Source organism: Lichenostomus cassidix, chromosome 2 (assembly GCF_008360975.1).
Source record: "Lichenostomus cassidix isolate B80296 chromosome 2, HeHo_3.0, whole genome shotgun sequence".
Classification (NCBI taxonomy): Eukaryota; Metazoa; Chordata; class Aves; order Passeriformes; family Meliphagidae; genus Lichenostomus; species Lichenostomus cassidix.
The window spans coordinates 78510859-78537166 of record NC_139482.1 but is presented as its reverse complement, the minus strand read 5'-3'; the positions used below and the strand labels follow the sequence as shown (position 1 = coordinate 78537166).

General features: G+C 36.1%; 1 protein-coding gene across 1 annotated transcript in view; it reads right to left on the bottom strand.

Moving 5' to 3' along the window:
- Positions 1-26308, bottom strand: part of DNAH5 (dynein axonemal heavy chain 5) — a 117478-nt gene that overhangs the window by 82478 nt on the left and 8692 nt on the right. Inside the window, exons 4-21 of the mRNA XM_085052130.1 lie at positions 25130-25293; positions 24497-24709; positions 23819-23956; positions 23042-23218; positions 22140-22253; positions 20098-20205; positions 19249-19371; positions 17184-17399; positions 15050-15157; positions 14239-14324; positions 13137-13458; positions 7801-8007; positions 5935-6106; positions 4495-4640; positions 2377-2536; positions 1631-1873; positions 536-726; positions 349-454 (exon numbers count right to left, since the gene is read on the bottom strand). Coding sequence (XP_084908256.1) covers positions 349-454; positions 536-726; positions 1631-1873; positions 2377-2536; positions 4495-4640; positions 5935-6106; positions 7801-8007; positions 13137-13458; positions 14239-14324; positions 15050-15157; positions 17184-17399; positions 19249-19371; positions 20098-20205; positions 22140-22253; positions 23042-23218; positions 23819-23956; positions 24497-24709; positions 25130-25293 — 2994 coding nt within the window. The remainder of the gene's footprint in view (positions 1-348; positions 455-535; positions 727-1630; positions 1874-2376; positions 2537-4494; positions 4641-5934; positions 6107-7800; positions 8008-13136; positions 13459-14238; positions 14325-15049; positions 15158-17183; positions 17400-19248; positions 19372-20097; positions 20206-22139; positions 22254-23041; positions 23219-23818; positions 23957-24496; positions 24710-25129; positions 25294-26308) is intronic.

The window sequence follows — 26308 nt, the reverse complement described above, 5'->3', positions numbered from 1 at the left end:
AAGATTCCATTTGAACGTGCTAGGTTACAAACTACACTGGCAAATCATGAAAGATTATTGTAGCAAGAGTGACTTTAATTGTCCCCAATATATATGCTATAACCCAAAGCAGTACAACACTTCAAGAAGCACCAAAAAAATCCCCTTTTTCAAATCTACACAAGGAGAAGTGGCAAACCTGGTTTCTAATGAGAAAGATTTCTTCTCTGAGGGAGCTTAAAAGCTATGAGGTAATATAAAATATATGAAGTCTACTGTTTCTGATGTATTTTGTAATTAATATTTTCCAATACATTCTGTATAAGTCACATTTAAGTAACATTCAAATGCAGTGATGTCAGAGCTTACCATTACCATGGATATTTTTCTTTCCAGTCTCTTTCATTCCATCATCAGAATCGCTGTCTCTGCTCCCACACTGCAACAGAACAACTTTTCTCTCTAGCACTTTCTTCTGAAGAGAGAGTAAAATTTATTTTTTATTTGCAGCAGTTTTGAACCATTAGTTCTAAGTAAGGCTGTTAAAGATTCTCACCTTGGATATTCTCTCCTTACTCCACTGTTGAACTCCTTTCATTACTTTCACAATGCTGTCTACAGCTTTATTAAGCGTTTGCTGTACCTCATCCAAAGAGGGTGTCATGATGATATTAGGGATAGCTAGGTTAATATCAGTCCTAATTATAGGATGAGGACCTTTTTTCTGCTTATAATTACTGTGATTTTCTAAATAAAAGACAAAAACAGGAGACAAAAAAAAAAAAGCCAAAAACAAAAGGTTGTTCACATTTTTTTCAAGACACCAAACTAGGTATTGTTTTGATATAAACCAATATATGTATCTTCTAGTGTAGAGTACTGAGTGTAATTTCTGAAGGGAAAAAAGATTCCTGAGTAATTTATAAGATATACTGCTGAACTCTCTAGCAGCTCAAGCAAAAAGTAAGCGTCAAGCTATTTTTCTCCATGAAGCTCCTCTTCAGCTTGTTCTGTGCAGCTAAACTCTCTTTAGCAGACAATTTTGTTATCCAGCTGGTACTCCCAGTCAGCATATTAAATTGAGCACAGAGCCTCCTTACAGTCTCCTAGTATTGTCTTTATATTTGTTTCTTGAAGGCATGCAACAATAAAACACTTCAGAAGAGTGTTCCATCACCATGTATGGAAATATCTGAAGGCAATTAGTAAGAGAAAAAACACATCTCTCTACTTTTTTCATGCAGTTTTACGTAAAAGCCAAGGTCAAACAGGTCTTGTCAAGTTATCAAGGTCTTAACTTGTCAAGTTAATCATTGATAATTTGTAACTTAAGTGATAACTTATCAAGTTATTAAGGTCTTATAAAAGACTTATATATTATCTCTAGCTCCAAATATGATATCCATCTTCACAACAGTACAGTGAGTCCTAAGAGAAACAGCATTGTAATGACACTTTCCTACTGTCACAGGAAAAAAAACCACCTTCAGAAATACACAATTTCAACTGTAATTTAGCAAGACAGATTAATCAAATTCCCTTTGTTTTCCTCTCTTTTACACTTGCAACTGTTATTTGTACAGTTGTGGGATATTACATTTACAATTTTCTTAATATAGCCTAAGAGAGCAATGTACTGCAATGCAGCCACCTGAGAAGTTGATGTTGGAAGATACATGAATGCGCTTCCGGATGGTCTCCAGAGTGTTTCGAGTGACTTTCAAAAGGGCATCAACATTACAATTATTGAAGTAAGAAAGCAGTTCATTGGCTTCTTCCTCTAACTTTTCTAAATCCATTCTCTTCCTCTTTGCTGTAGGAGACAGGCCAGCCCACATCTCACTGGAATTTTGTGAGAAAGTCAAGCTCTTTGATCTTCTTTCCTCTTCTGTTGCTAAAACATCATAAATCTTGTTAGTTAAGTTGACTTAAGTGATTTGAAAATACAATAAAGCAACACCTCCACAGGTGTCTGGAATAATTTTAAAGAAGCGCAGAATTACTCATTTGTAATCTTAAACTCAATGTAACAGGCCTTTTATTCCTGTCTGCCTTCTTATTCAGTAAAAACTAGCATGATCACTATCAAAATTTAGGTATTATTTCTTGCTCTCGCTCTCTAGGAAGTCCAGCAATTAACCAAGGATACTAAGTAGCTGCTTTTATGGCACTGACTTTTTAATGTGCAATTTAGATAAATAATATTGCCCTATTCTGTAGACTATAAGTGATTATCAGATTATGCATTATCCAGGAAAATTCAAAGAAAAGTCTTTAGACGTTTTTTAATATACTCTTCAGTACTTCAGTCACCTAAACTACAATATCCCTCAAAACAAAAAAGAAACAAAAAAGAAACACCAAGTAATATAATACAATACAATAAATTCTTCTTACCTGCATTTTTTACCTTCTTTTCACCTGTGGATACAACTGACTTCTCATCTTTACTGGCCTGTTCCTCTGTGTCAAGTAACATGTTAATCAGATCATTAGCAGCAGCTTCCACCAGTGAGCTTTTTAAGTGTAAAGTCCGAGAACCTTTTACACAGAGCTCCTGTTATCAAACCAAAACAAAGATATGCTCTTATCTTCACAGTTCTCATGTCAGTTTCACAGTCATAGCAGCCTTTATTACCACAAATGTCAAAGCCTAAGATTTGGGAAAAAACAGATCCCTATAACATTAATTTTAAATTCCTCTGTTCCAAACTACTAACTGTTGACAAGATGTCATAGATTTCTTCCAAAATTGCCTAGGCTTCTTTCTCAAATCACATGATTCAACCATAGTTAATATCATGAACCAATGTTTATAAAGCCTGGTTTCACTAAAAAGCTCCCAAAATCAAGCACTTCTTAATTTTCATAGCTTTCCAAAGTAGACATGGGAGATTCAACACTTCTATTAATCATTGTCATTTTACATTAATTGGCTGTGCCAAAATGAGTACTAGTCAAATATATTTCCCATTTACAGCTAAATAGAAAATAAAATCTATACAAGTTGTATTACTAGAATAAACACAAAAATTATCAGCTGGAGAGAGAAGAAATCAAAGATTGAGATTAAATAAAATTCAGAAACTTATTACAGTATTGTGCATCTTTTTTCTCTAATACTTATGATAAAATCAATCAAGTATGCTTCAGCTACCTACAATTTTTACCTATAATAGCCTTTAAACTTTTTTCTTCTTTGTCTTATATTTCATTTAGATTCAGCTTAATCAAACATGGCTACCTTTGCTTAATTAGAAATCAATATTTGGAAATATTCAGCCACTGAAAAGTTTAAGTCATTTCCAAATTTTAGGACATAATCTTTGGCCTTCTTCATGATTCTGTGGAGTTGAGAGAGAAGGCAGATCTGATTTGCAGTATCACAGCAACCACTAAAAGTACACTGGGATTTTTCCACTGGGTAATTATTTTTGTTGCAGCGATTTCTTTAGAAACTTAAAGACACCTGTTAGGTGACATAATTTATTTCTAGCCCACTCTAATTAAAAATTACAATAAGCTTAAAAACTGTTACTATTTTTATTGTACCCATAACCAGGGATGGTATGCCAATTACTCTGCTAACTCAACTGGCTGTTGTAATTGCTATGTGTGTAATTGCCATGTAGCAGTTCAAGTTTTCAAGTTATCATACAGTGCAGAGTGCTCACTCTAACATATTTATACCTTAGTGAATACACATTTTAGTACCTGCCCAATCAGGAAGGGGGCAGCAGGATCAACAAAAACAACGATGGATTGTGAGGCTTACAAACTACTACTCATTCATAAAACAATATTTTTAATTTTACTCTGTATTTAACAAGGTGAGCTGTTACAATGGCCAAAAGAGAAAAGGCCAAAGAGTTAAAAACACTAAGAAAATTGAGACTTTCATTTGTAATATTTACAGCAACAAAAGAAAAGGGATGGGGATTTTCTACTTGATTTTCTACAATCTTTATCAAACCAAAGTTTATTTCAGGAGAAAGTACATTAGACGTCATAACCTAAAATGCAAGAATACCTTACTATTGCCTCAGAAAATTATTCTAACAATTTAATTATGACCTTAATCAGCTTTCTAACCAACAAGTTACATGTTTATGATTAATTACCCTCAACATGAAAGTATTTCGATGGGGTGAAGGAAGGGGCTTTTCACTCTCTTCAGGTATCTGCTGGAGAATTCCCTTAATTAAACACGAATAATGACATAAAAAATACTATCACAGAGGTAAAATTTTTGAATTATATGAAAGCATAAAATAAATATCATACACTATCTCACTTGACATTGATAATGAATAGGAAAGAACATCTCAGCTCAGATCTCTTTGCATTTGGGACTTTTGTTCCTTTTTAAGGTGCCAGCCAAGCAAGTGGGTATTTTCATGGTATCCCATGTATGCTTCATTAATTCTGCATTCAGAATTTTTTATCTCATAAAAAAGAAAAATATCTGAATTCAAAGTCATCAATCTCCTCTTCATGAGACTTTTATCTACTAACTTTTGTCTTTTGGAGAAAATCCTCACAGCTCAGTGGTTCATCTTCTGGCAGCATACAGAGTGGCACTCCATTCATCTCTTGAAGGACAGCATCAATACGAAATTCAACCAAGTCATTCACTCGATCAAGCAATAACTCCAGCCCAGCTTGTGGAGAAAACAGAAGACTCAAGACAGGCTTAAAAGTTTGGAACAATAGCCTTTGCAGAGTTCTGCTTAAATTTCTGCTTCAACAAACTAGGATATTCAATCGATGCAATGAATTCTGCACCTTAACCAATTTACTTCAAACATCTAAACTTCTATGGCCAGCTTCACCACAGATATCACAATTAACTTTTTGCATAACACAAGCTTACCTAGCATATGCTATCTACATGCTAAAAAATAACTATATCACATAAATATAATCTATTGTATAAATATATATAAGATTAACTTAAAGGATACATATTTCAAACATGAAGACAGTAATATTTAATTGAGGGCCAAGAATATTTTACCTTCTCCTATAGCTTGAACTAGTTACAACTTGGAGTACCTACTAGCAACAGAAACTTTCAGCAAATAAAATCCTTGTGCTTCAAACAAATGTTAGAAGCCAAACAACCATTAAAAGAAAACAATCACTTGAATTTTCAAAGTTTAATAGTAATCTGCTCTCAATGCTGAAGGTGAAATAGCAGCAAGGTGCCCATTCCAGAGTCAAACTACTTGTATTATTCAAAATTAAATTGAGCGTAATGTCAGGCTAGCATCCAAAATGCACTTGAGTTTGCCATTTCAAATAAAGAAAATTTCCACTATAACTACTTATGCAAGAAACAAAATCTGTTTGCTGTATCAATTAAGTTGAAGAAAAAGGAATTTGGTACCTTGAGGAAAAAAAATGCATCTCAGTGCAACCTTGTGATAATCTTTCGAAAAGATTACAAGCTCACCTGTTTTCTAAAGCTGTTGTCCCAGTTGTGTATGCATTAATTTTAAAGAGATTGATGTTAAAAAATAAAAATATTAATATGAAATGCTATTGAGCAACAACAGTGCCAAATGAGTCAATGTATTATCCCCTGAAAAGTTGTTTTGTACATTAAAGAAACAAGAAACAGGACTAGGAAAAGTCTGAAACCTAAGACCTCTTTAAAAAAGTAGCTATCAATCCTTAAATTCAGAATACACTGGAACCTTTGCACAGTATTTAATGTTTGATGTAATCCCAATTGCCTAACATATATGTTAGTAAAAATTTGATGAACATTTGAGACAAAAAGGTGGTGTTATAAACAAAGGTTTTCTGAAATACAGGATGGGAAAATTCCAATATCTTTCATGTATAAATCAATTCAGTGCAAATCATGTAAAGAACTGTAATCTCATATTATAACTTGCATTTGTATAGAACAAATAACCAGAAGTTAATGGAAAGAGGCAAGTGGCCTACCTAGCTTGTGAAAAACTGTATTAATGTATTTTTCAATATTCAAGGATGTCCAGTTCAGTAACATTAGACCTGGCTGGATAGCATCATCTACATTTACTAATCGAGGGGCCATCAGTTGTTCAAAAGGGGGTTGTATTTTCACTTTAATTCTTTTGTATTCTGCCAGCATCACCTGAAACAATGAGAACATTAGTTAATATACACTGATTTGAACCTCTTTATAGACACATATTTATGATTACTTAAACTAACAAAATTCATCTGCATATACATTACTGATATTCTTAAGAAGTTATAATTAATTGCTTGGGAAAGGCTTTCATTATTTTTGGCAGTTCACTATTTGTTTCTCTTTATATCTCTATATATAATTGTTGCTCTGTGTGAAGTAGTACTTCACACAGAAATCAATCTTTGATTGCACTGGTGCTGTGATGGAGTTAATTTCTTTCACAGTGCTCACATGATGCCATGTTTTATATTTGTGACCACAACTGTGTTGCTAACATGGCGATATTTTGGGTATTGCTAACAGTTATCATACAGCATTGAGTCCTTTTCTGCTTCTCACACTACCCTGCTGGTGCCTGGGGACACAAAAGAAGCTCGGAAGGAATGCAGCCAGGACTCCATCTGATTAATGGGATCTCATGCACATGACATCATGCTTAAAAATGAAAGCTGGGGGAAGGAGGAAGGAGGAGGACACTCAGAGCTACAGTGTTTGTCTTCCCAAGTAGCTGTGATGCTGCCTTGTCTTCCTGGAAATGGTTAAACACCAGCCACTGGGAAGTAGTAAATGATTTCCTTATTTCATTTTCCTCATGCATGGAGTTTTTGCCTTCCCTATTCAATTGTCTTTATCTCAACTCACATGGTTTTCTATTTTAACCTTCAGATTCTCTCCCCTGTTTCAAGGAGGGGTGTAAGGCAGCAACTGTATGATGCTTGGCTGCCTCCTGGGTTTAAAACACATGACAGAAAAAGCTTGCAAATTTCAACCTGTAAATGGGTGTTACAGAAGGCAAAAAAGCCCAAGGAAAAAAATACATCTAAGTGAACTTTCCAGCAATTCTAGTAAGATCAGACTTACCAGAACTTTAATATACTTTTTGCTTTCTAAAGCCTCTTTAACCTGCAGATCTAGTTTCACATGTTTGGCAACAACTTTATGACTTAAAGTCATAAAGACTTTATGACTTATGGGGTTTTTTATTATTTTTTTTTTTATTTCAGAATCAAGTAGTCCGTTAAAGCTATAGGTTTCCGGACGCCTATCTTCGAATCCACATCTTGAGTCATCAAGAATCTTGTCTGTTCATAGGCAGATAAAATGATCCAAAGGATTTAAAAGATGAGAGAAAGGGAAGTTTTGGCTTCTCTTTTTTAAACTATTCCAAAGACATCTGTGTAATACACCAGTGCTTGAAAAAAAAGCTGCTACTTGCTGCATGCTTTACACTTTTTTAAGGCAAACCACCTGTTCCTCCCTCCCAGCTATCCTCAAAACAAATTCTGTCCAATGTTGACTTTACTATTGGATGAGAGATAAATTGCTTATCATCTAGAAAGCAAGCAACATCACGAGGCATCTGGTAATCCTCCTTTCCTCCCCACCTGCATCTCTGTCCCAAACTCTGCAGAGCTTCCCCAAACTCATGCATCTGCAAAACAACTTCACAGAAAACATAAAGCCAAGATTTTTTTGAAGTGCCTCAAGACAGTCATACAAAAAAAAAAAAATTACATTTGGAAATGTTTTCTTAGTGCATAATTGTTGATCTTAATTTTTCCTCTTCCATATGTATAGAACCCAGGCATCTCAATGTACACGACACATACGTAAAATAACTAAAGTAAACCCACATGCAAATTGTTGACAATCTTCTTGTACCAGTCTCTCTGCTGTTGAATAACACTTGCGAGTGGTGGAATTTCAAGGCACATGTAAGCCATGCAATCTGTTTCTCTGATTAAAGTTAATATTTGAGGGTCAAAATTCACAAATATTTCTCCTGTTTCTGGTGCTTTTACCAAGAGAGTTGCTTGAAGTCCTCTTTTGGTTAATTCAACCTGCAGGGAATAAAGTCATCATTCCTGATCAGACAAACCACTACAACAAAATACTTTGCTTTGGATATAAATATTACTTTGGCAGATACTAAAATCAAGTACTGCTGACAAAGATTGATATGGTATATGAGTCCAAAACAAAAATTTATTAACACGATCTGTATGTACCTAAATGCTTAACAATCAAACTGGTATTTATCCAAAAGATATTTTTCTGTTGAGTCTTGGATGTTATAAGCTGCATTCCACAGTCCAAAATCAAATCAAAGCCATAGATTTTCTTGCTTCAATCATCTTCAATCTTAACCCTCATCTCCTTAGAACTTATTGTACATTCTGCAATAAGGCTGCACACAAGCTCCTCAATGAATTAAAGTATTCTTGGATAACCTCTTTGTATATTTTTTGAATAAAAGTATCCCCATTTCTCCTTCCACTTTTTTTCCCAATACCTAACAGACACACCACATTCCAATCTTAATGATACTGCCAATTATATCCAAACCCTGGGCAAATCTTTTAAAATAATAAAATTAAAGTTCATTATAGATTTTTTTTTAATTTCTTGAAAGGAAAGTCTAATCACACAATTGGTTTAACTGCCTTATTTAAATATCAGAAGTCGATTTGTTCTCTGTGTGATTAGAAGGGAGAGCATTCCTTAGATCATCACATACTGAAAACTTGGCTTACACCAAGAAGCAATCCTGTCTCAGGCAGGCAAATTTTTCCTGTGTTAAAAACTATGCTGCCATTCCTATTCTCCAATTGTCCTTTTGTTGAAGTAATTTTATTGTTCTTTATTCACTCCTCAAATTTCATGCACCACATTACACTGAGATGGAGCATATTTCTAGGCAACAGTTTCATAACCCACAGATATCCTTCAGTGCGCTTTTTTACTTTTATTATGGAACACAAAGAAAATTTGCCTTTCAACATCTAAAATATAATGGAGTATACAGCTTGCTTCAGCAATATCATGTACTATCAAGACATTTTAGGCAGCATTTTTAAAGAAATCATCTAATGAAGTTTTGTCAATGAAGTTGTCATGCTCTAGCTGCTATCATCAGTCTTAAAAAAAAACCCCAAAAAACCACACAACTGCGTTAAATAGAAGCTGATTTTTTTTCTGTAAAATTCCACAGCAAATCTTACTGCACTCAGTTCTGAGCTTCATACTTATTATTCCTACTATCAAGTCTTCCTTTCATGTTTATGTTTTCTTTACATGCAGTTTTCATCGCCAGGGTAACAGAAACTGGTAATGGAAATGAGGGGTACATTGAAGGAACAAATCTTACACTTCCAAAGAATTACAGTAACTTTTAAACTTCCAGGTAATTATTTTAATATGCCAAATTATGTTAATTTTTTTGTATTAGAAAAAAAAATATGGTCTTAAATCTTATGCTATTAAAAAAATATAACTGGGTTAATAAGATAGTAACCATGCAGTAACAAGTAGAGAAAAGAGGGGGGAAAATGTTCAGAAATATCAGAAAGGGACACTAAAGCTTAACATTTACATTGTACAGAGGAATAAAAAGCAATAGGAGGTACATCCCTATTTGAGTTCCATTTCTACTCCCCACAGGACACTTGCCCCCCTCCCGATTTCCTTTTGCTCAGGAGAAGAGCAGGAGCTCCACCTTGTGTTCTGTGACACTGATGTCCAACCCGTGTGCATTTCTTGCCTCAAGAGACGAGACTACTGAGTAATAGTCACATTTTTCTGCCGTACCTGGTAGACAAGTGCATGGATGTCAAAGGGGATATACTTTTCACGTGTTTTCAAGACGTGTGTATGTTTCAAAACTTGACATTTTGTTCAAATCCACCTCCCTTTATTCCCACCTAATGAATATAAATTTGGAGCGGGCTTGGGAAGTTTATACGGCTGCCAAGTGTGATTTGACTGTGCTACAGGAGAAACCAGATGGGTTGTTTTAGCACAGATCAGAGTCAGATCACAGATCATTCAGACCTCATAAAGGAAGGCACCAGTTCAGGCGAGATGCCCTGGGTGCTTTAGCTATTTTACAAAAGATAAAATACTTTTGAGAGTACTTGACTGCTCCATCCAGGCATGATATCTGTCAGAAAATCTGATCACTAAATCATCTAGCCAAAGGGGACAGATGTGGCCCCACAAGAAGCATATATTCTCCTTAGTCTTTATAGATGAAACAATGAAGTGAAAATTATCATCCATATACTAGGAATAATACAGGTATCCAGCTCAGTACTGGAATCAAAACAGAAACAGAGTCCAAGATAGAAACACTAAACAAATGCAGAAGGCTTCCTGAAGCATTGCAATTCCTTCCATAAAATATGAAGGATACACATCAGCTCTCTGTGAAGAGTGCATGAAAACAAATATGACCTTCCCAAGTTAGCAGAATAGGCACTGAAGTTAAAGATCTTTCTAAGTGCAATAGCAGTTTTAATTACTGCCTGGGAGCAGGAGCAACTATAGACAGGTTAATGGTGCCAAATTTGGATCTGATGTTTCTGCAACATAATCTATAATGAAACAACAATTGAGGTGCTACTCTTCAGGTTCCTTGATGCCAAAATTGCACTCAACACTGGATTAATCATCAATAATATATATCCAGCACCAGAGTCAAGGAAGTCTGAACACAACATCTTATATGTACTCTAATATCGCAATCATTTCTCCAAACTTAGTATACCAAATTGACACAAACATTCCCACTTTCAGTATCAGACAATCAAATCTGGTGATTCTTTAAACTACATTTCACAGTGCATATCAAATCCAGGTGTGAAAGAGGAATGAAGAGTCAGGAAATCTCAATATATACAGACTGGAGAAAAGGTAGTTGGTACCTCTGGTTCCAGATCTCAAGACTCTACCTGTGAGAAGACTGATGTTTATCAACACCAGATATTCCCACATTGTACAAAAGCTGGGCCTGAGTTCTAAAAACATCAGGCAGATGCACTGATAAGTGTGATACCACCTCCAAAACCATAATCTGGGATTCTGATCCTTCTTTTTCAGCTCTGTAGGGCTGCAGCCAATTTTTCTATAATGTGTTCTTGACAAGGCAACAAAGGAACTGCAGGTGAAAAATTTGCCAAAATGATAGTAGAAACTTGCAGAGATTCCAAGACTTTAAAGTAGGCCCTACAGAAGCCATCTGATAATATAAAAGTAGTCAGAGGTTCTATGTACAAAACCCAAGAGGGCAAAATGAGTCAAATAAGATTTAGAATTTAAGATAAGCCATGGTCTCTGAAGAATATGCAGGCTACAAAATGTTCTGCCTGTAAGGCCCCAAACAAGTCATTTGATGAGATACTTAAAAGGGCTTATGGCTGTTCATGCGCTCAGAGTTAGATGAACAGCAGAAACACCAACCAGATATTCTCAAGAGATCAAAACAACAAAAAATATTTTACTGGCAACTTTAGAAAAATCAGAAAAGTTTGGCAAAAGTTTAGTACAACACGCAATCAATATGAAACACTTCTCAAAGTATTAACTTGGCCCATTCAACTTTGCAAAATCTAAGCCCACTTGATTTTAAGTTACCCAAAAAATTCCAAAGAAGGGGAATTAGAAGAAGAAAGATAAAAAGAAAAGAGACAGAAAAGCACACATATAGCTAACAAAGCCTGGGTTCCAGCAGTGTCCAGATGTAAATTCCAAGAGGAGGTAGGGTCAAGACATCTGATAGCCTCATGTTCAGCCTTAAATACCCCTTGGCCATCCTGGGCCCTTCCTCCAGGTGGGACTTGCAGTCATTTGGCCACCCAGGTGCTGGAATAAGGGTTCCAGAGGTGGGTGTGGAGGAGTGCCTTTGGTGTACCAGGCACTGGCAGCCACTGCAGGGCTGGGATGCAGGCTGTAGGGGTGGGGTGTGGGACAGTGCACTGCCTCACCAGGGCAAAGCCTGACCTGCCCCTTCCCCCCCCACACATGCATCCCAAAATGTTCAACAGGAAATTAAATTACTTTGTACTGCGTCTGACTGGGTTAATTTTCTGACTGCATTTAATTTTCTCCATAGCAGCTTGCATGGTGCCATCAGATTTGTTATCAAAACAAAGCTGATAACACAGTAATGTTTCAGATGAACAGTTGCAGCTTGCACAGCATCAAGGCCTTCTCTTGTTCTCACTCTGTCCACGCAGTGAATAGATTGGAGTGTGGGAATGGGGATGAAGGGTGAAAAAGAGGCTGCGAAGGGACAAAACCAGGCAGATGTCGTGAAATAACAAAAGGATGTTATAAAATAAGCAAAGGGATATTCCATGCCATATAACATCACTCTCAGCAACAAAAAGGGAAAGGCAGCAGTCAAAAGGGTTAGCCACCCCTTGCTCTGGAATTGGTTAGACATTGTTTGACCTATGGGAGGTGACTGATTGCCTCTGCAACACTCCTTTCTTTCTTTCTTTCTTCCTCCTCTTCTCCTTCACTAACCAAACAACTTATCTTGACCCACAAGTTTCCTTTCTTTTGCTTTTCCTTTCCTCTTCCCTGTCTCACTGGGGGTGCAAGGGGGGAAGTGAACAATCATTTGTGTGGTGCTTAGCTGTCAGGGTAAACCCACACCAGGCTCAAAGCCTGCTTAGGCACTGAGTATCCTATTATCTGTTCAGACTGGATGCTTTTTAAATGTACATTTACAGAGTATACCCATGGATTTTCACTCAAAATAAAATTTGTAATGTCCAGAGCAGAAGAAACCTCTGTGTCTGCTTTGACCTTAAGCTAATCAGCTGACAAAACTCCTCTCCCCACACATGATGATTTTGCACCAGTCAGAAGCATATGGCAGAGACAAAGGGGCAGCTAAGCCTACCACTGGATATTCATTATACCTTTCCAAAAGAAATATTTTTCTTTCTAACTTCTTAATTATAATGGTCTTTCAGTTTTTTCTGCATTCAGCTACAGTACTACAAGGTGTTGTTTTTTTAACAGGAACGCTTTTTCTAAAGTACTTTTTCTTATTCCATCCCTCACTTAAGAGGCATCGTAAATCTATAGTTTAGCATACCTGACTACTGCTACTAACCAGGGATTCAACCATTTTTAAAATTTTTTCTTTAAGGAATGTCTTAATCAAAATCAGCTGGCTTACCTGCTGAAGCCATTCCCTGTGGTAGATCACCTCAAATTTCATAAGAACTTTTGCTACTTTGTTGTAGTTGCAGATTATGCGCCTGCCATCTGGTGTTTGCAGAACTGCTGGGTGTCTCTGGAAAGTCTCCATGGGCTCCTTGATCCTATGGAATAGGTGGCGTGCCCACAAGATCTTACCAGCTATTGGAGGCAGATTACGAGCCAGTGGAGGGTCCTTCTTCTGCTTAGTGTAGATCTTACAGATGGTTTCTATGTCATGGCCATAGTTTTGAAATATTTTCTGATACTTCTCATCAATGCCAAGATTGGGGATTTGCAATCTGCTTAGAAAAACAATAATCATGAAAAAATTCTTTCAACACTTCTGAAATCCTTCTAATGCATTGTTGGAAAATACAGTCATTCCAGATTCCTTTGCCTGCTTTAGAAAATAACTATTTTAGAAGCAGTTTTCAGCTTGAACAAATGCTGTCACAACCTGATTCCAAGCAACCAAGACTTAGACCAGATGACAAAAGTTTCCAAGTAAGCCTACATATTTTCTGGTTTGTCACTGTTTTCAAACACTGGGCTGAAATTATGTGCAGCAAACTGTAACCAATTCACCACTAGCTGTCTATTCCATTAAACAGATTATAATAAGAAAACTGACAGAATAAAGAGTGAGCCTGTTTTGCACAATGTTAATTTATAAAGAAAAATTTCACTGTTTGCTAATAAAAGCATTTTACTCTCTTCCAACTGCACTGTGGTAACAAATTAATGTCATTGTTCAAGCACAAAGCCAAGGCAAACATGCCAACAGACAAAGTATTCCTGTACTTAAGCTGATTTTGAAAGATGAAGTTCAAAGTCCACTTGTATTTTGAGTTTGCTGATACAAAAAACATGGCTTTTATTCATTCAAACTACTGAGAAGACAACCCTTAACAGAGCTGAACAGTTGATTGAGAATAGACTGAGCTGGTTTTGTTTGTATTTAAGAAAATGCCTCCTGCTCTGCTCCCTTCCTTCTTTCCCCCTGCCCTTTCCACCATCCTCAATGTCTTATTTCCACAGCCTGGAAGAGTTTTAGCAATCTAGATGATAGGACATATTACCTTTCAAATTTCTGCAACATGTTCAGTGCCCTTTCAGTGTTCAGAATACTTTCAAAAGTAGTGTCCATGAAACTCCTTAATTGATCCTGAAGAAGAGTAAATAATTCTACATCAGAGAAGCGCATAGGGCACACACCTCAAATACACCAGGTATTATTTGACAGGATTTATCATGCAATATATTAGAAGATAATTTGTTTATGTGAAACTAATCTCAATAAATAATATTTCCCCCTTTTTTCCTTCCCACAATAATTAAACAAAACACACCCAACTTCTGAGGCATTTTCTTTCCAAATTCCCTCTGTAGCTGTGCAACCAACAAAAGACTTTGTACCCTCCAATGTTTTACCATGCTGAGAAGCCTCAAAGAATGCTTGCTTACCTCTTGGCAGCCAAAGCAACACAAGCACTTATTTAATTTTTTTTTTCTTCTGTAGATACCCTTTCCTTTCACCAGCTTATGATTTCAGAACTATGGGAAAGTTAATTATCTGACTTATTTGTGCTGCACTACCATTCACTCAGTGAAATCACCCAAACGATATCACCCATTTCTGTGTTATTCTTGCTAGCATACAGTAATGAAAAATCCTTTTGTTGGAGGCAGGCCCTTAATGGTCTATTCATCTGTTCCATGAAACTGGCTGGAAAGATAATAAATGGATGCTTTAAAATGGAAATATATTGGAATAATTGTTCAATTTCAGAATATGAACTTTGGTATTTGCATTTTTTTTTGGTGGTAACTCAGAGAGAATAATAAGGATTCATCAATAAATTAAATTCTTATTTGTATCATAAAACCTACATGAAGATCATTTATGTCTCTGCAAAACTCTTCATAGTCTTGGTCAAAATCAGTCTTCCGTTGATCCAAGAAATCATAATGCTTATTCTTCATGTTTTCAACAATGCCCTAAACAGTTTCACAGAAAAAGAAAACTATTACCAAAAAATGTCTTATCAAAAAGACTTACAATGCCATCTATTTAGCACAACAGGCTGTACCTGCTCACATTTTATATTTGCTATTAGTTCCCAGTACTTGTTGAGCAATATAAGCAAACAACTTAAGTATTTGAAGGAATCAAGATGGTGTAATGTCAATTTGAATTTCATTTATAAATAAATGATGCTATTTTTTTCTGTTTTAAGTCAATTATAACTGAGAGAAAATTCAGACTCTCGCTTTTCACCAAAGACGTTTGTTACTCGTTAAACATTCTGTCATGCAGATGTTCATTTCTATTCAAAATTTACTGTTCAACATAGAAAAATATTTTCATGCTATTATTTTCCACGTCTTTTAAACAACTGATTCCATATATAAACAGACTATTCAAAAGTCACGGTAAGATGCAGCACATCACCAGTCCAAAATTTAGTATTCCTGGCGTCTCTTATACAGCTGCTGTCCACTCACAGGAAAGTACATCTTAATCAGCATCTCCCTTGAGCTGTACACACAGATAAAGGATTTCTAATGATAAACTACTGTTCAACATCCTAATAGTTTACTACAATGCAACTATGAAACTCAGCATATTTTCAGCTCAGCTGACATCCCACATTCTTTTGCAAGTCAACTAGACTTCAGTTTCATTGCATTACTGAAAATAACCATTCCATATTTTCCTCTAACAACAAACAAATCCTAGATAGGGACTAAGTGTTAAAGCATAAAGAACAGCAAAGTAGTAAATTCCTACTGTAAAAGTTTTTCAAGTCATATAATCAGTCATATAACTATAGCTGTAGTCCATGTCAAACACTTCAGTGCCTCAATTTTGTCACTGTTAAAAAGAAGTGCAATCACTTTTCTGCCCTTTACGCAAACTATCCAGAACCTTCCATGCAGCACTTTTTACCCAAGCATGTATAATTCATCATCCCCAAACACAACTGGCCGTGCAGTAGCTGGGTCTAACACAGCTCTTATTTAAGGACTTGGGTGGTGCCATGGATAATGAGCTGTATCTGTATAGTTTGCATCACAGCCTGGACTAATGGTCACAGGCAGCTTTTCAAACACAAATGCCCCAAACAAATGAGATTCCTGTGTTCCAGCCTACCAAAATAGCGCCTTCATTGCAAAATTCTCAGCAACCTGGGTTGCTGAGAAGCCTGGTGGCACAGCTTTGGAGAGCAGCTCTTGGAAGCAAAATTTAGAGCAGTCTACTCCTGCCCTGCCCAAATGGAAGAGTCTTGGAACAAGCTATTCTTCCAGCTGCGCCCTTGCTAACTCTCAGGAGCCCACAAAAGAGAGCAAAGTGGAGGATGTATTCAAAGAATCAAAATCCCAGACTGCAAAAGGGAGTAAATTGAACCAGGAGGACCATGGAATGCTCACATTTTACAGTATAATTATTTCTCTAAAGCAAACTGATTGACTCCTGACCATCACAAAAAGGCAAAGGACAGAGTAAAGCAAACTGGAATGTCATATTTGCCTGTACAGCCGCCGTACCATATGTGATCTCAAAAAAGCAATCTACAAAGTCTACACATTGAATAGTTCTGATTAATTTTAATATTTATAAGTGCCAAAATTATGATACTGCACGAATACTGCAGTTACATTAACAAGCTAAGTGGCACTCATAGCTAGCCCAACATTTGTAGAGATGGAAACGTTGCACTTCTCACTTTTTTTCCTGATCATAGCACAAAAACATGTTCCAATTACTCCTGTTACAAGTTCCCCACTTTGTAGCTTTTTTCAATCAACTTTGATTTTAGCATTTTTTTTCACACATCCACTTCCACCTTTTCCTTCATCTTGTCTGCTCTTTTTGCCAGTAATCATGTATTTACATTATTACCTCATAATTTTAGCACAATTTACGAGTTAATTTTTCTCTCAATAAACATTTTTCTAATTTTCATAATTTTCTTTTAAGGTTCAAGTTAGACTGACATGATATACAAAATTTACTGTGTACCTGATATTTTGTGATCATTCCTTCCAATCCCTCTATCTTAGACTCCTGTAGAACTGAGTAGGTTTTCATAGCACTGAAAACATCTATTATCTTTACCAGGCGACGATGAAAGCTTTCAAATTTTCCAAATATATACATCTCACTAAAATCAAACTGCCTTTCAGCTGGATTTTGTTCCAAGTTCTCTTTTACCTTGTGGAAGCAATTCTGATACTCCTTAAAACAAAGAATTTAAACGAAGAATGTTAAGCATATAACAAAAGACAGTGTCTTTAGCTAGAACAAATGTTACACAGACAGGTATAATCCTAACTCGATAGCAAGTCGAAGTTTCATCAATAAACAATCATGAACACTATAAAGAGAGTAACAGAACTTGCCTCTGAAAACTAACCCAGCAACATCATTATAGGATTACACACTTCATCAAATGACTGAACTGCACATATATGTACTTGTAGATACCCTTAGCTAGGGTGAAATTCTGTTCCCCCCATTTCATAGCAGGGCTTGATGTATTTACTGAACAACCAAGACAACAACCCAGATTTCAGTTTTCAGAGACTGAAAATTTTTGCATGCTGAGCAGTTTTACTGAATAACCATGGTTCAAAAAATCACTTTCAAGAACAAAACCTTTTCTGAAGTTCTAATCCTCCTACATAGCAGCTTCCACTTTTCATTCTGCATTCATAACAAGGCACAAACCTTACTCCAAGCATGCTAAATTCTTCCCAAACTCAGAGTCCATAGTCAACAGATTTGCTTGAAATGGTTTCTTTCAGCAGTAGTTTTCTTTATAATATGATGTTCATTCTTTTTATCATCCTAATGTATTAATAGCCCCACTTGGAAATATCAATACAAAGGGTCCAGACTTTCCTAAGATGTTGGTGATTCAAATTGTAAGTTTTAATCCGCTGAATTTCTGAAAGTTTCTGGAACTAATTCGACTCCAACAAAAACCTAAACTTTCAACATGTTTTCATGCAGCAACTGGACAATCTGATATATCTTTATAGAAAAATACAAATTTAGTGCTTATTGATGATGGTAAGATGTCATACAAATTTACACTAATTTGTGTTAGAACTATGCAAGATTTTTTGTTTCAGGATAGGATAAATCTCTAGTCTTAAAAGCACAACAAAAAAAAGTAATAATGGAGACAGTCTATATGAAGCTTCCAATCTGTAGAGGGAGGTCACCAAAGACAGAGTCAGAGACAGAGTCAGTTACTCTTCACAGTAACACATGGACAGAAGCCAAGGGCATAAATTGAAATGGATGAAGTTCTGACTAAATGTAAGGAGAAAATCCTCCATCCCAAGGACAGTCAAACACTAAAAGAGGCTGCCCAAAAACACTGTGTGATCTCTCCATCCTTGGAGAACTCCAAGGTCAGATTGGATAAAGGATTGGGAAACCAAGTTTGATCTCATAGCTGCCCCTGCTTTGGCTTTGAGCAGAATGTTGAACTAGATACCTGCTGAGGACCCTTCCAAGCTGAATTATCCTATAATACTATGCTTTAAAGGGGGGGAAAGAAAAGCCAAAATAAAAATAAAATTTAAAAATTATCACAGAAGTGTATTAAAAAAATAAAAAATAAAGACTATCTTCCTAAAAAGTCTAGGCAAACTGAACAGCTGAATTTTTCTCAGTTCACTAAATTGCCCTTTCTAAATGCATAGCTTGTCCACACATCTTTGGAATATATTCAGCTGAGTAACTCTCCTTGCTTTAATTTCCATTGCGTATCTCTCCACATCATGTGAGAACAAACCACCTAGAGAAACACAGGCATGAAAATCCAAGAAATTCTCTTACAAGAAGAATAGTTAAGCTAGACTAAGCATGAAAATTCTGTTTCCAGAAGATCAACAGACAACAGACTAAATTCGTTGTTAGCTCCAATATAAGCATTACAGTTCCAAAGGATATTTTTCATTTGCTTCATTTTTCTTCATTATAAAGTGTTTTCTTATATAGAATAAAATTTTCCTATCCCTGCCCTCCTAAATATCACCTTATAATCTGTTTTCCACATGTTCTTCCCACCTACCTGTTTGAGTCTAATAGCTGCTTGTAGCTTTTCCATAACTCTCTCCTGTGGCTGATTCCAGATGGTGGCTGTATTGTTGTTTGCAATGTAAGATTTACATGCTGTGATCATCTGATTGGTCACCTAAAAGCAGTTTTAACTTTGTGAATAAAAGCAGCATTTCAAGACAAAGCAGGTCTTGCCATTCTCTCACTCTCATCCCATTCCTCTGACTCCACTGGTCTAAAGCCTGACAAATAGCAATATGAAATTCCAGCCCTATCAACAGACTATCCTTCTTGCAACTTCCAGCCTTCAGAACATGACATAATGAAAATGATGTTAACTATACTCATCCTAAATCTAGACATCTTGTACCAACCTTGAAATAGCATTGAGGGTTACAAAGTCATAAGACTTTGTCTCTTCTGAAGGCAAAGGTAAAATCAAGAGCCCATGAGATTACAAATGTTAAACAATAGGTTGTCCTTCCAACTCTATTTCCTTCTTTATGGAGGTTTATGGGCAATATGGGCATATGGAGGTTTAAGGGCAATGTGCATTTAAGGTACCTGGTTCTAAAAAAATATTCATAACAGGCAAAACTCATAACAAAAAGTTACTCTATTCACATTGGGTGAGATTTTAGTCTGAAAATGTTCCTACAATTCCAAATTACAGGCAGGAAAATAAGTCCTAAATTTGAAGTAGTTTATCACTATTTCAAATTCTCAATACGTTCAAAAAACAGCATTAAAGTGACTGAAATGCTGCCTCTCCAATTGTTTGGTTCCTTTGTGTAATCTCTCACACTCAAGGAACAACACAGAAAACAATCTGGGAATATTTCATTTCCTAATGAGCACCAACCTTCACAAATAGTAAAGAGATCTTTTCAGAAGTGTTGTAATACTGAGAGACACTCTGAATCATTTTAATTGCATTTATGAGTCCTGGAATAGCATCCAGCATGGACACCTGGAAAGAAACACACAGTCTGAACTCCGCTCAGTGCCTCTGTTACCACACACTAGCACAACACCTAATTAGTGGATGCAGGAGCATTGTGAACATGGTCTTCAGAATGGTTTGGTCCCTGTCTGCCTGGGCCTCTCCTGCAGAGCTGCCCATCCTACATCATCACCAAGCTCCACAATCTCATTTTGGGGAAAAAAATTCACAAGAGTTTTGGCTGGAAGAATTCAGATCAGTGAGTAAAATTTGGTAGAAGTAAAGGCCTCTTCAAAAGAGCTTGTTTTTTCACAAAAAACATGTTTATATGCTCAGTTGCTAAACCTGTTGTAAGCTTGCACGTAAAGAGAGCCCCTTCACCATTTGGAGAGAGGAGGAAAAGAAAAGGGGATTGAAGGGTGAAGCTGAGCATGGTGGCGCAGTGATGTGGTTTTAATTTCTGATTTTGTTTGTCGCCACTCATAGTTTCATTGTCAATAAAGACATTTTTCCCCAAGTTGAGTCTGTTTTGCCCATGATTATAATAAGTTAGTGATGTCCCTGTCTTGGAAAAATCTAAGAGCTTTTTCATACTATATTTTCATCCCATCCTGTTGAAGACTACAATTGAGAGAGCACTTGATGCATAGCCAAGGGTAGCCTATCACACCCACTTCAATTCTCCATACCCTTTGTGGTTTTCAGTAAGTTTTGTGTACAAGAGAAATGCCTTTTACTAAATAGGTTTTTTAAAAGCATCATTTCAAAAGTGTAGCAGTCCTGTCTTCAACCCATAAGTGTGCCAGACAAAGATTTTGGACACAACTCTTCATCACATCTGTATTTCCAAAACAATGACACTTTTACTCTATTAACAAAATCATTCTCAAAATTGTACAGGTGAACATCAGTAAGGGAAAGGCTTAACACCCCATGCCTCTATGGCTTTTATGCCAAGTGCTACACCATCTCAAAACTAAACATCTCCAAAGCAGACACCACTTTCTCCTTGGTGAAAACCTACATTGGAAGCACAAAGCAGGCCAGTTCAACAGACCCTATACAGTGCCAGGACAAAGCATAATCACTTTTACTCTGTTTTTATGGGTATCATGCCAACCTTTCAATAGAAAAACTAAAACAGCAGATTGGAAACACTGAAAGAACACACTGCTCTAATAGCACCCAGTAAATGGAAACAAACATGGTTGCCCAGAGCACTCTTGGGAAGCAATTTGGTTTTGGGAAGTTTGGGGGGAGTGAGAGGAAGCTAGGACAGGTCAAAGTTTTGAGTCTTCATGCGTACCAGTCATATTTCTTTGACTAGCAAGACACATACAGTTAGTTGCAAAACCAGTTTTAATAAAAACAATTATTTGTCACCTATTTTAGAGGATAATGGGAGAAGGAGACTCTTTCCTCCAATCCTGTACTTTAGTGTGGCTGGTTTTGTTTACTACTTGTTGCATCACCCAATTCATTTCCATACTATGGTATGAGAAGGTGATTTGTAATTACACCTTAATATTTACATAATCCTGTTTATCTCTTCCTAACCCAAGAAGCTGAAAATTGCCCCATAAATGTTAGTCTAACCATAATGTGGTCACCAATACAGAGACAAAAGACCAAACTTTATCTTTAGCATAGCACTAGGTTTACTTTTTTTTCCTTCTTTTTTCCTTTTTTTATCATAAGGAATTCACTTTCTCCCACAGCACAGGATCCAGTTTCTTCATCATATCAAAAGCTTTACAGATACTATGGTATGAAAATAACAGGTGCTTTATTTTGTTGCCAGAAATTCCCATTAAGCCACTTTTACCACAACTGCACAAAATCTCAAACTGGAGTTGCATATGAAAAATTTTCTCTGTTTCATTTCCAAACCAATCCTACAGAATATATTCATGTTGCTTATCTCAAGACATTTACAGTAAGAATTTAAAAGTTCTGCTTACAGGATCACTATTGTATACTGGGTCATAATATTTTTCCAGAGAATATAGATATTTGACGTTATCTTTAGCTTCATTTGCTGCATCTGTGATGCGAATATCCAATGCTCGCCACTTCTAAGAACAGAAAGTTGGAAAAGAAAAAAAAGCCATGCGCTTCAGAAAAAAAAAAGTTCTGAGATCAGCCTGTTTCGTCATTAGCGTTTAAGCACATTTGAAAGCACAGATCTGTTACTTCAGAGTTATAATTTTTCACCCAGGATGAGATCTTTATGTTGCTTCACTAACTTGACTGTGAAAACAGAGTTAATTTAGACCTCTCAACTAAACAAATATGTCAGTGTTAGTGTCCAGTCAAGCTGCTGCAAAATATATGAATGACAGTTATATAACTATGTATTTGTTCCACATCTCCTTTTGACGAGACAAGATTTTTTTGTTTTATTTACTTATTTTTCTGTTGGTTATGGGACTTTAAAGTTGTTGTGTCACTGTAAAAAGTTATGATCCCACAAACAACTCTCACAGGCACTGTAACAACATTAAAAAGAGGCTTTAAAAAATGGGGAATGATTTTTTTGTCATTAAATATGCAGTTCATTAATTCAATATTCTGATTTAATAAGCAACTTTTCAAATATTTTTAAGTATTAATTTCTCTTGAGCCATGTGTATGCAGTACATTATCAGCCTTTAGACTGAAGGGATTCCCAGTGTTTTTCAATAAATTGAACAAGATTTAAACTTTATCTACTCAAGCTAAGAAATAGGGAAGGAGAAAGAAAACAAAAGCCAAAGATGTTACAATGTTTTCCCCACCAGCATTGTTACATACATTATCAAAATGAGCTAGGGTATAACGAGCATTTTTACTCCATATATCTGTCATAATTTAAAATAAAAACCTTCAGCAGTTTGGATTTAGCAGCAGTGAGTACTCCAAGCACTGCCTTCATATCTGGGCTCTTCAGCTGTTCCATAAGGTAGCTGAATTTTGACAATTTCTTTTTCCAGTAATCAAGCTCTGCTCGTGGTCCAAGGTCATCAGCTTCTTTTCTCAACTGGTCATTTGCTGCAAGAACCTTTTATCATACAGTAATGTTAGTGAGTGATGCTAATATTTTTCATCTGCAGAGGTAGCATAGATTAATTCTACATTTAACACCTAGTATTAACCTCTCCTGGTAAATTACCTAACTTGACCTCCACCTCACATAAGAAATTTAATTTTGGTTGGCCCTTTTATTTTCAAGTTAAAGAGACACTTCCTTCTGTTCCAAGAGCACTGTTACAGACAGTTATATTTTCTCCAAATAACCTGTAAAGCATGTTTCAAAGTACAAATGTGACCACTGAGAATAGTGTTTGCTCAATTACTGTGTTTTTTGTTTTCATTAAATCCACTGGGGACCACTGAATGTTTTGTACTTTAACAACAGGTGATTATCAAAGACAAGGGACTAAGCTTCCCAAACTGTATATCCTCTATTTACTAGCAGGTGGAAAAAGCTCTCAATAATATTCTCATTGAGAAGTAAAAGCACAGAAAGCATACCAACAATACTTTAAAATGAGGAGATTGAAGTCATCTAAATTTAAAGAAAGACAGCTATAACACCAATAGGATTAAATTCATCTGCAATGATGCAGATGTTGCCATATTTCTCATTTGTCCAGTGTACCTGTTCAATTTGTCTGGTCCATTCTTTCATGCAGATTTCTATTTTTTCAAGAGCATCTATGCTGTTAGCAACCATCAAGTAATCTGAAGGTCCTCTCAGAGATTTCAGATCATATGTTTCACATTTCTTCAGGCTGACCTAAAACACAAAAAAAAAAAAAAAAAAAATGCTGAAAGCTCATGACAAATAATCCAGGAACTTTAAATAGTAAGTGGTTGTCCTGCTTGGGGTACCTCACTTCCCAGCTCAGTCTAAATTAAACTGTTTTGAGCCAGAACTGGCCTCCAGAATCTGGACAATTCACCAGCCAGGCAGCTATGCTGTCATGCCCTTTTCTTCACAAAAGCTGAGTAGAAACCAACTGTTAAAGCAACAGTTTTGTGATACATTAATCATTCTCTGTTTAAGAGTGACCACAGCCATTGGAGAATCAAGAAGTTAATAGCTCTAAAGAACTAGCCCCAAAATTAACAGAACAGAAGCACCTACAGAACTATTAAAACCACAGATCAAAGTATAACAACTTACAGATGACAATAAACAAAACTGTTGGGTTTTTCTCCAGTTTAACAAAAGCAATACTTATGAGTAATCTACAACAGCAGTTAATTCAAAAGCTCCAGAGCTCGAGACATTCCACAGCTAGCTCACTTTGTATTTGCCATGTGAACACAGTACCTTCTCCAACAGATTTTGCTGAGTTCCTGATAGGACACTAACAAATGCTTCAAGGGCACGAAGGAAGTCCTGCTTAATATTCGAAACTTGTTGAGGTTCAACCCGGCCATGGTCCATAGTCTGTAAGGCTGGAATGAAGATTTCCGATATCAACTGCTCAACACTTTTTAATAAGCCATCTCGACCTATATCCATCATATTAAAATTTACTTCCTGTAAAAGAGACACGATACAAGGAGTCTTTCACCAGTAAAAACTTTGTTATATACAATTTATACATACACTCTCAAAGCTAAAATAATTTCTGTTTTTCTAATTAATTTTCTAGAATTTATTAAAATTTAACGCATTATTTAGGAATTGAGTAATTACTCTGTCATTCCAGATTGTCTTAAATTTTCTTCCTTAGCACCATTTTTTCATATCAATTATATACTTCAAGTGGGTGCCTCAAGATAGTATCTATTTTTCTATTCCCCTCCTTTCTTGTCCTGTTTTATTTAGTCCATCTGTGTGCCTTTACTCATTTCCCCATGTCAAGAGCTGTCAAATTATATCCTAATAGCAAATGCCCCAAGGTGAAAGTTAATTTCAAACAAGATTATGTACAGAGATGAGCAGTCACTGACTTACCTGATAGATATTCTCAGTTGTGATGGGTTTAGAAAGACTAGATCTAATGAAGAAAACACATACACCAGTCAGAGCAACTTCTTTTCCCTCTGTCACAAATACTTTAAGTTTCTTCTTCTTAGTCAAATGAGAGTTCATTCCTGTTCCTGGAAGGCCAAAGTGTTCTACAGATTCAAACAAATGAAACAGTTAAGACACACTGATTATTTATTCAAAGAAAAGTTTTCTACACAAACAATTCAGTCATTATTTGTGCATCTCTGAGTCCCAGTGTCCTGGAGGCACCTCATGGAACTATCCACAGAAAGTATGCAGCATTCAGAGTCTTCATGGCACAGTAATAACTATTTAATCTAGTTTTGCTATGCTTCCATCAAAAGCCTTTCATTTCTATTCATTTACTTCTTTTTCTATTCCTTCTAAATAATGGTTCAGACTCAAGGTCTTTTTATATGGTTCTATCATGCAGTTGTAGATAATGCCCTATTGCTTGAAAAAGAAAAATTAAAGAAAAATCAGAAAATGCAGTGATGTAGTTTACCTTAGAGGAGCTTTTATCAACTGTCTTTCCTTAAAAACATGCAGACATGGGGAAAGAAAAAATAAATAGGGTGCTTCTGAAAACAAGGAGAAAGAGGCCACAGCAGATTCTTTGGGGGAAAAGCAAACAAACAAACAAATAAGGGAGCTACAAGGGACTTCCTTATGCTTTCTTCTTCCCCCAACATGAATATACTGTTCCCATGATCAGACTGTTTGCAACACTTATAAAGGGTCATTAAGAAGCAGTAGTGTCTTTGGAGGGCAAAATATTTCTTTTAAATATGGTTTTGGTTACATTTCTTCTTTGTTACTAGCTTTTTACTATTACCTCAGAGTAAAATTGCATGCATACACATCTCAGTGAGACATTATAACAATAAAAAGAGAAAAAAGTGAATTGTTGATACCAGCAGTTAAAGGACAACATCCAAAAAGTGATAGATCCCTCTGCACATTTTTTTTTATTTCAGGTACATGACCATCTGCCCCAACAATCCCTGTTTTGGATCAGGTGGCCACCATAAGTTCTTTCCCCACCCTTCTGTTCTCATCATCTTTCCCCTTTCCTTTTTCCACCACAGCTCTAAAGAAGTCTCCTTTTCATATACCTCAAAAGTACAACAAGGGTTCTGCCAC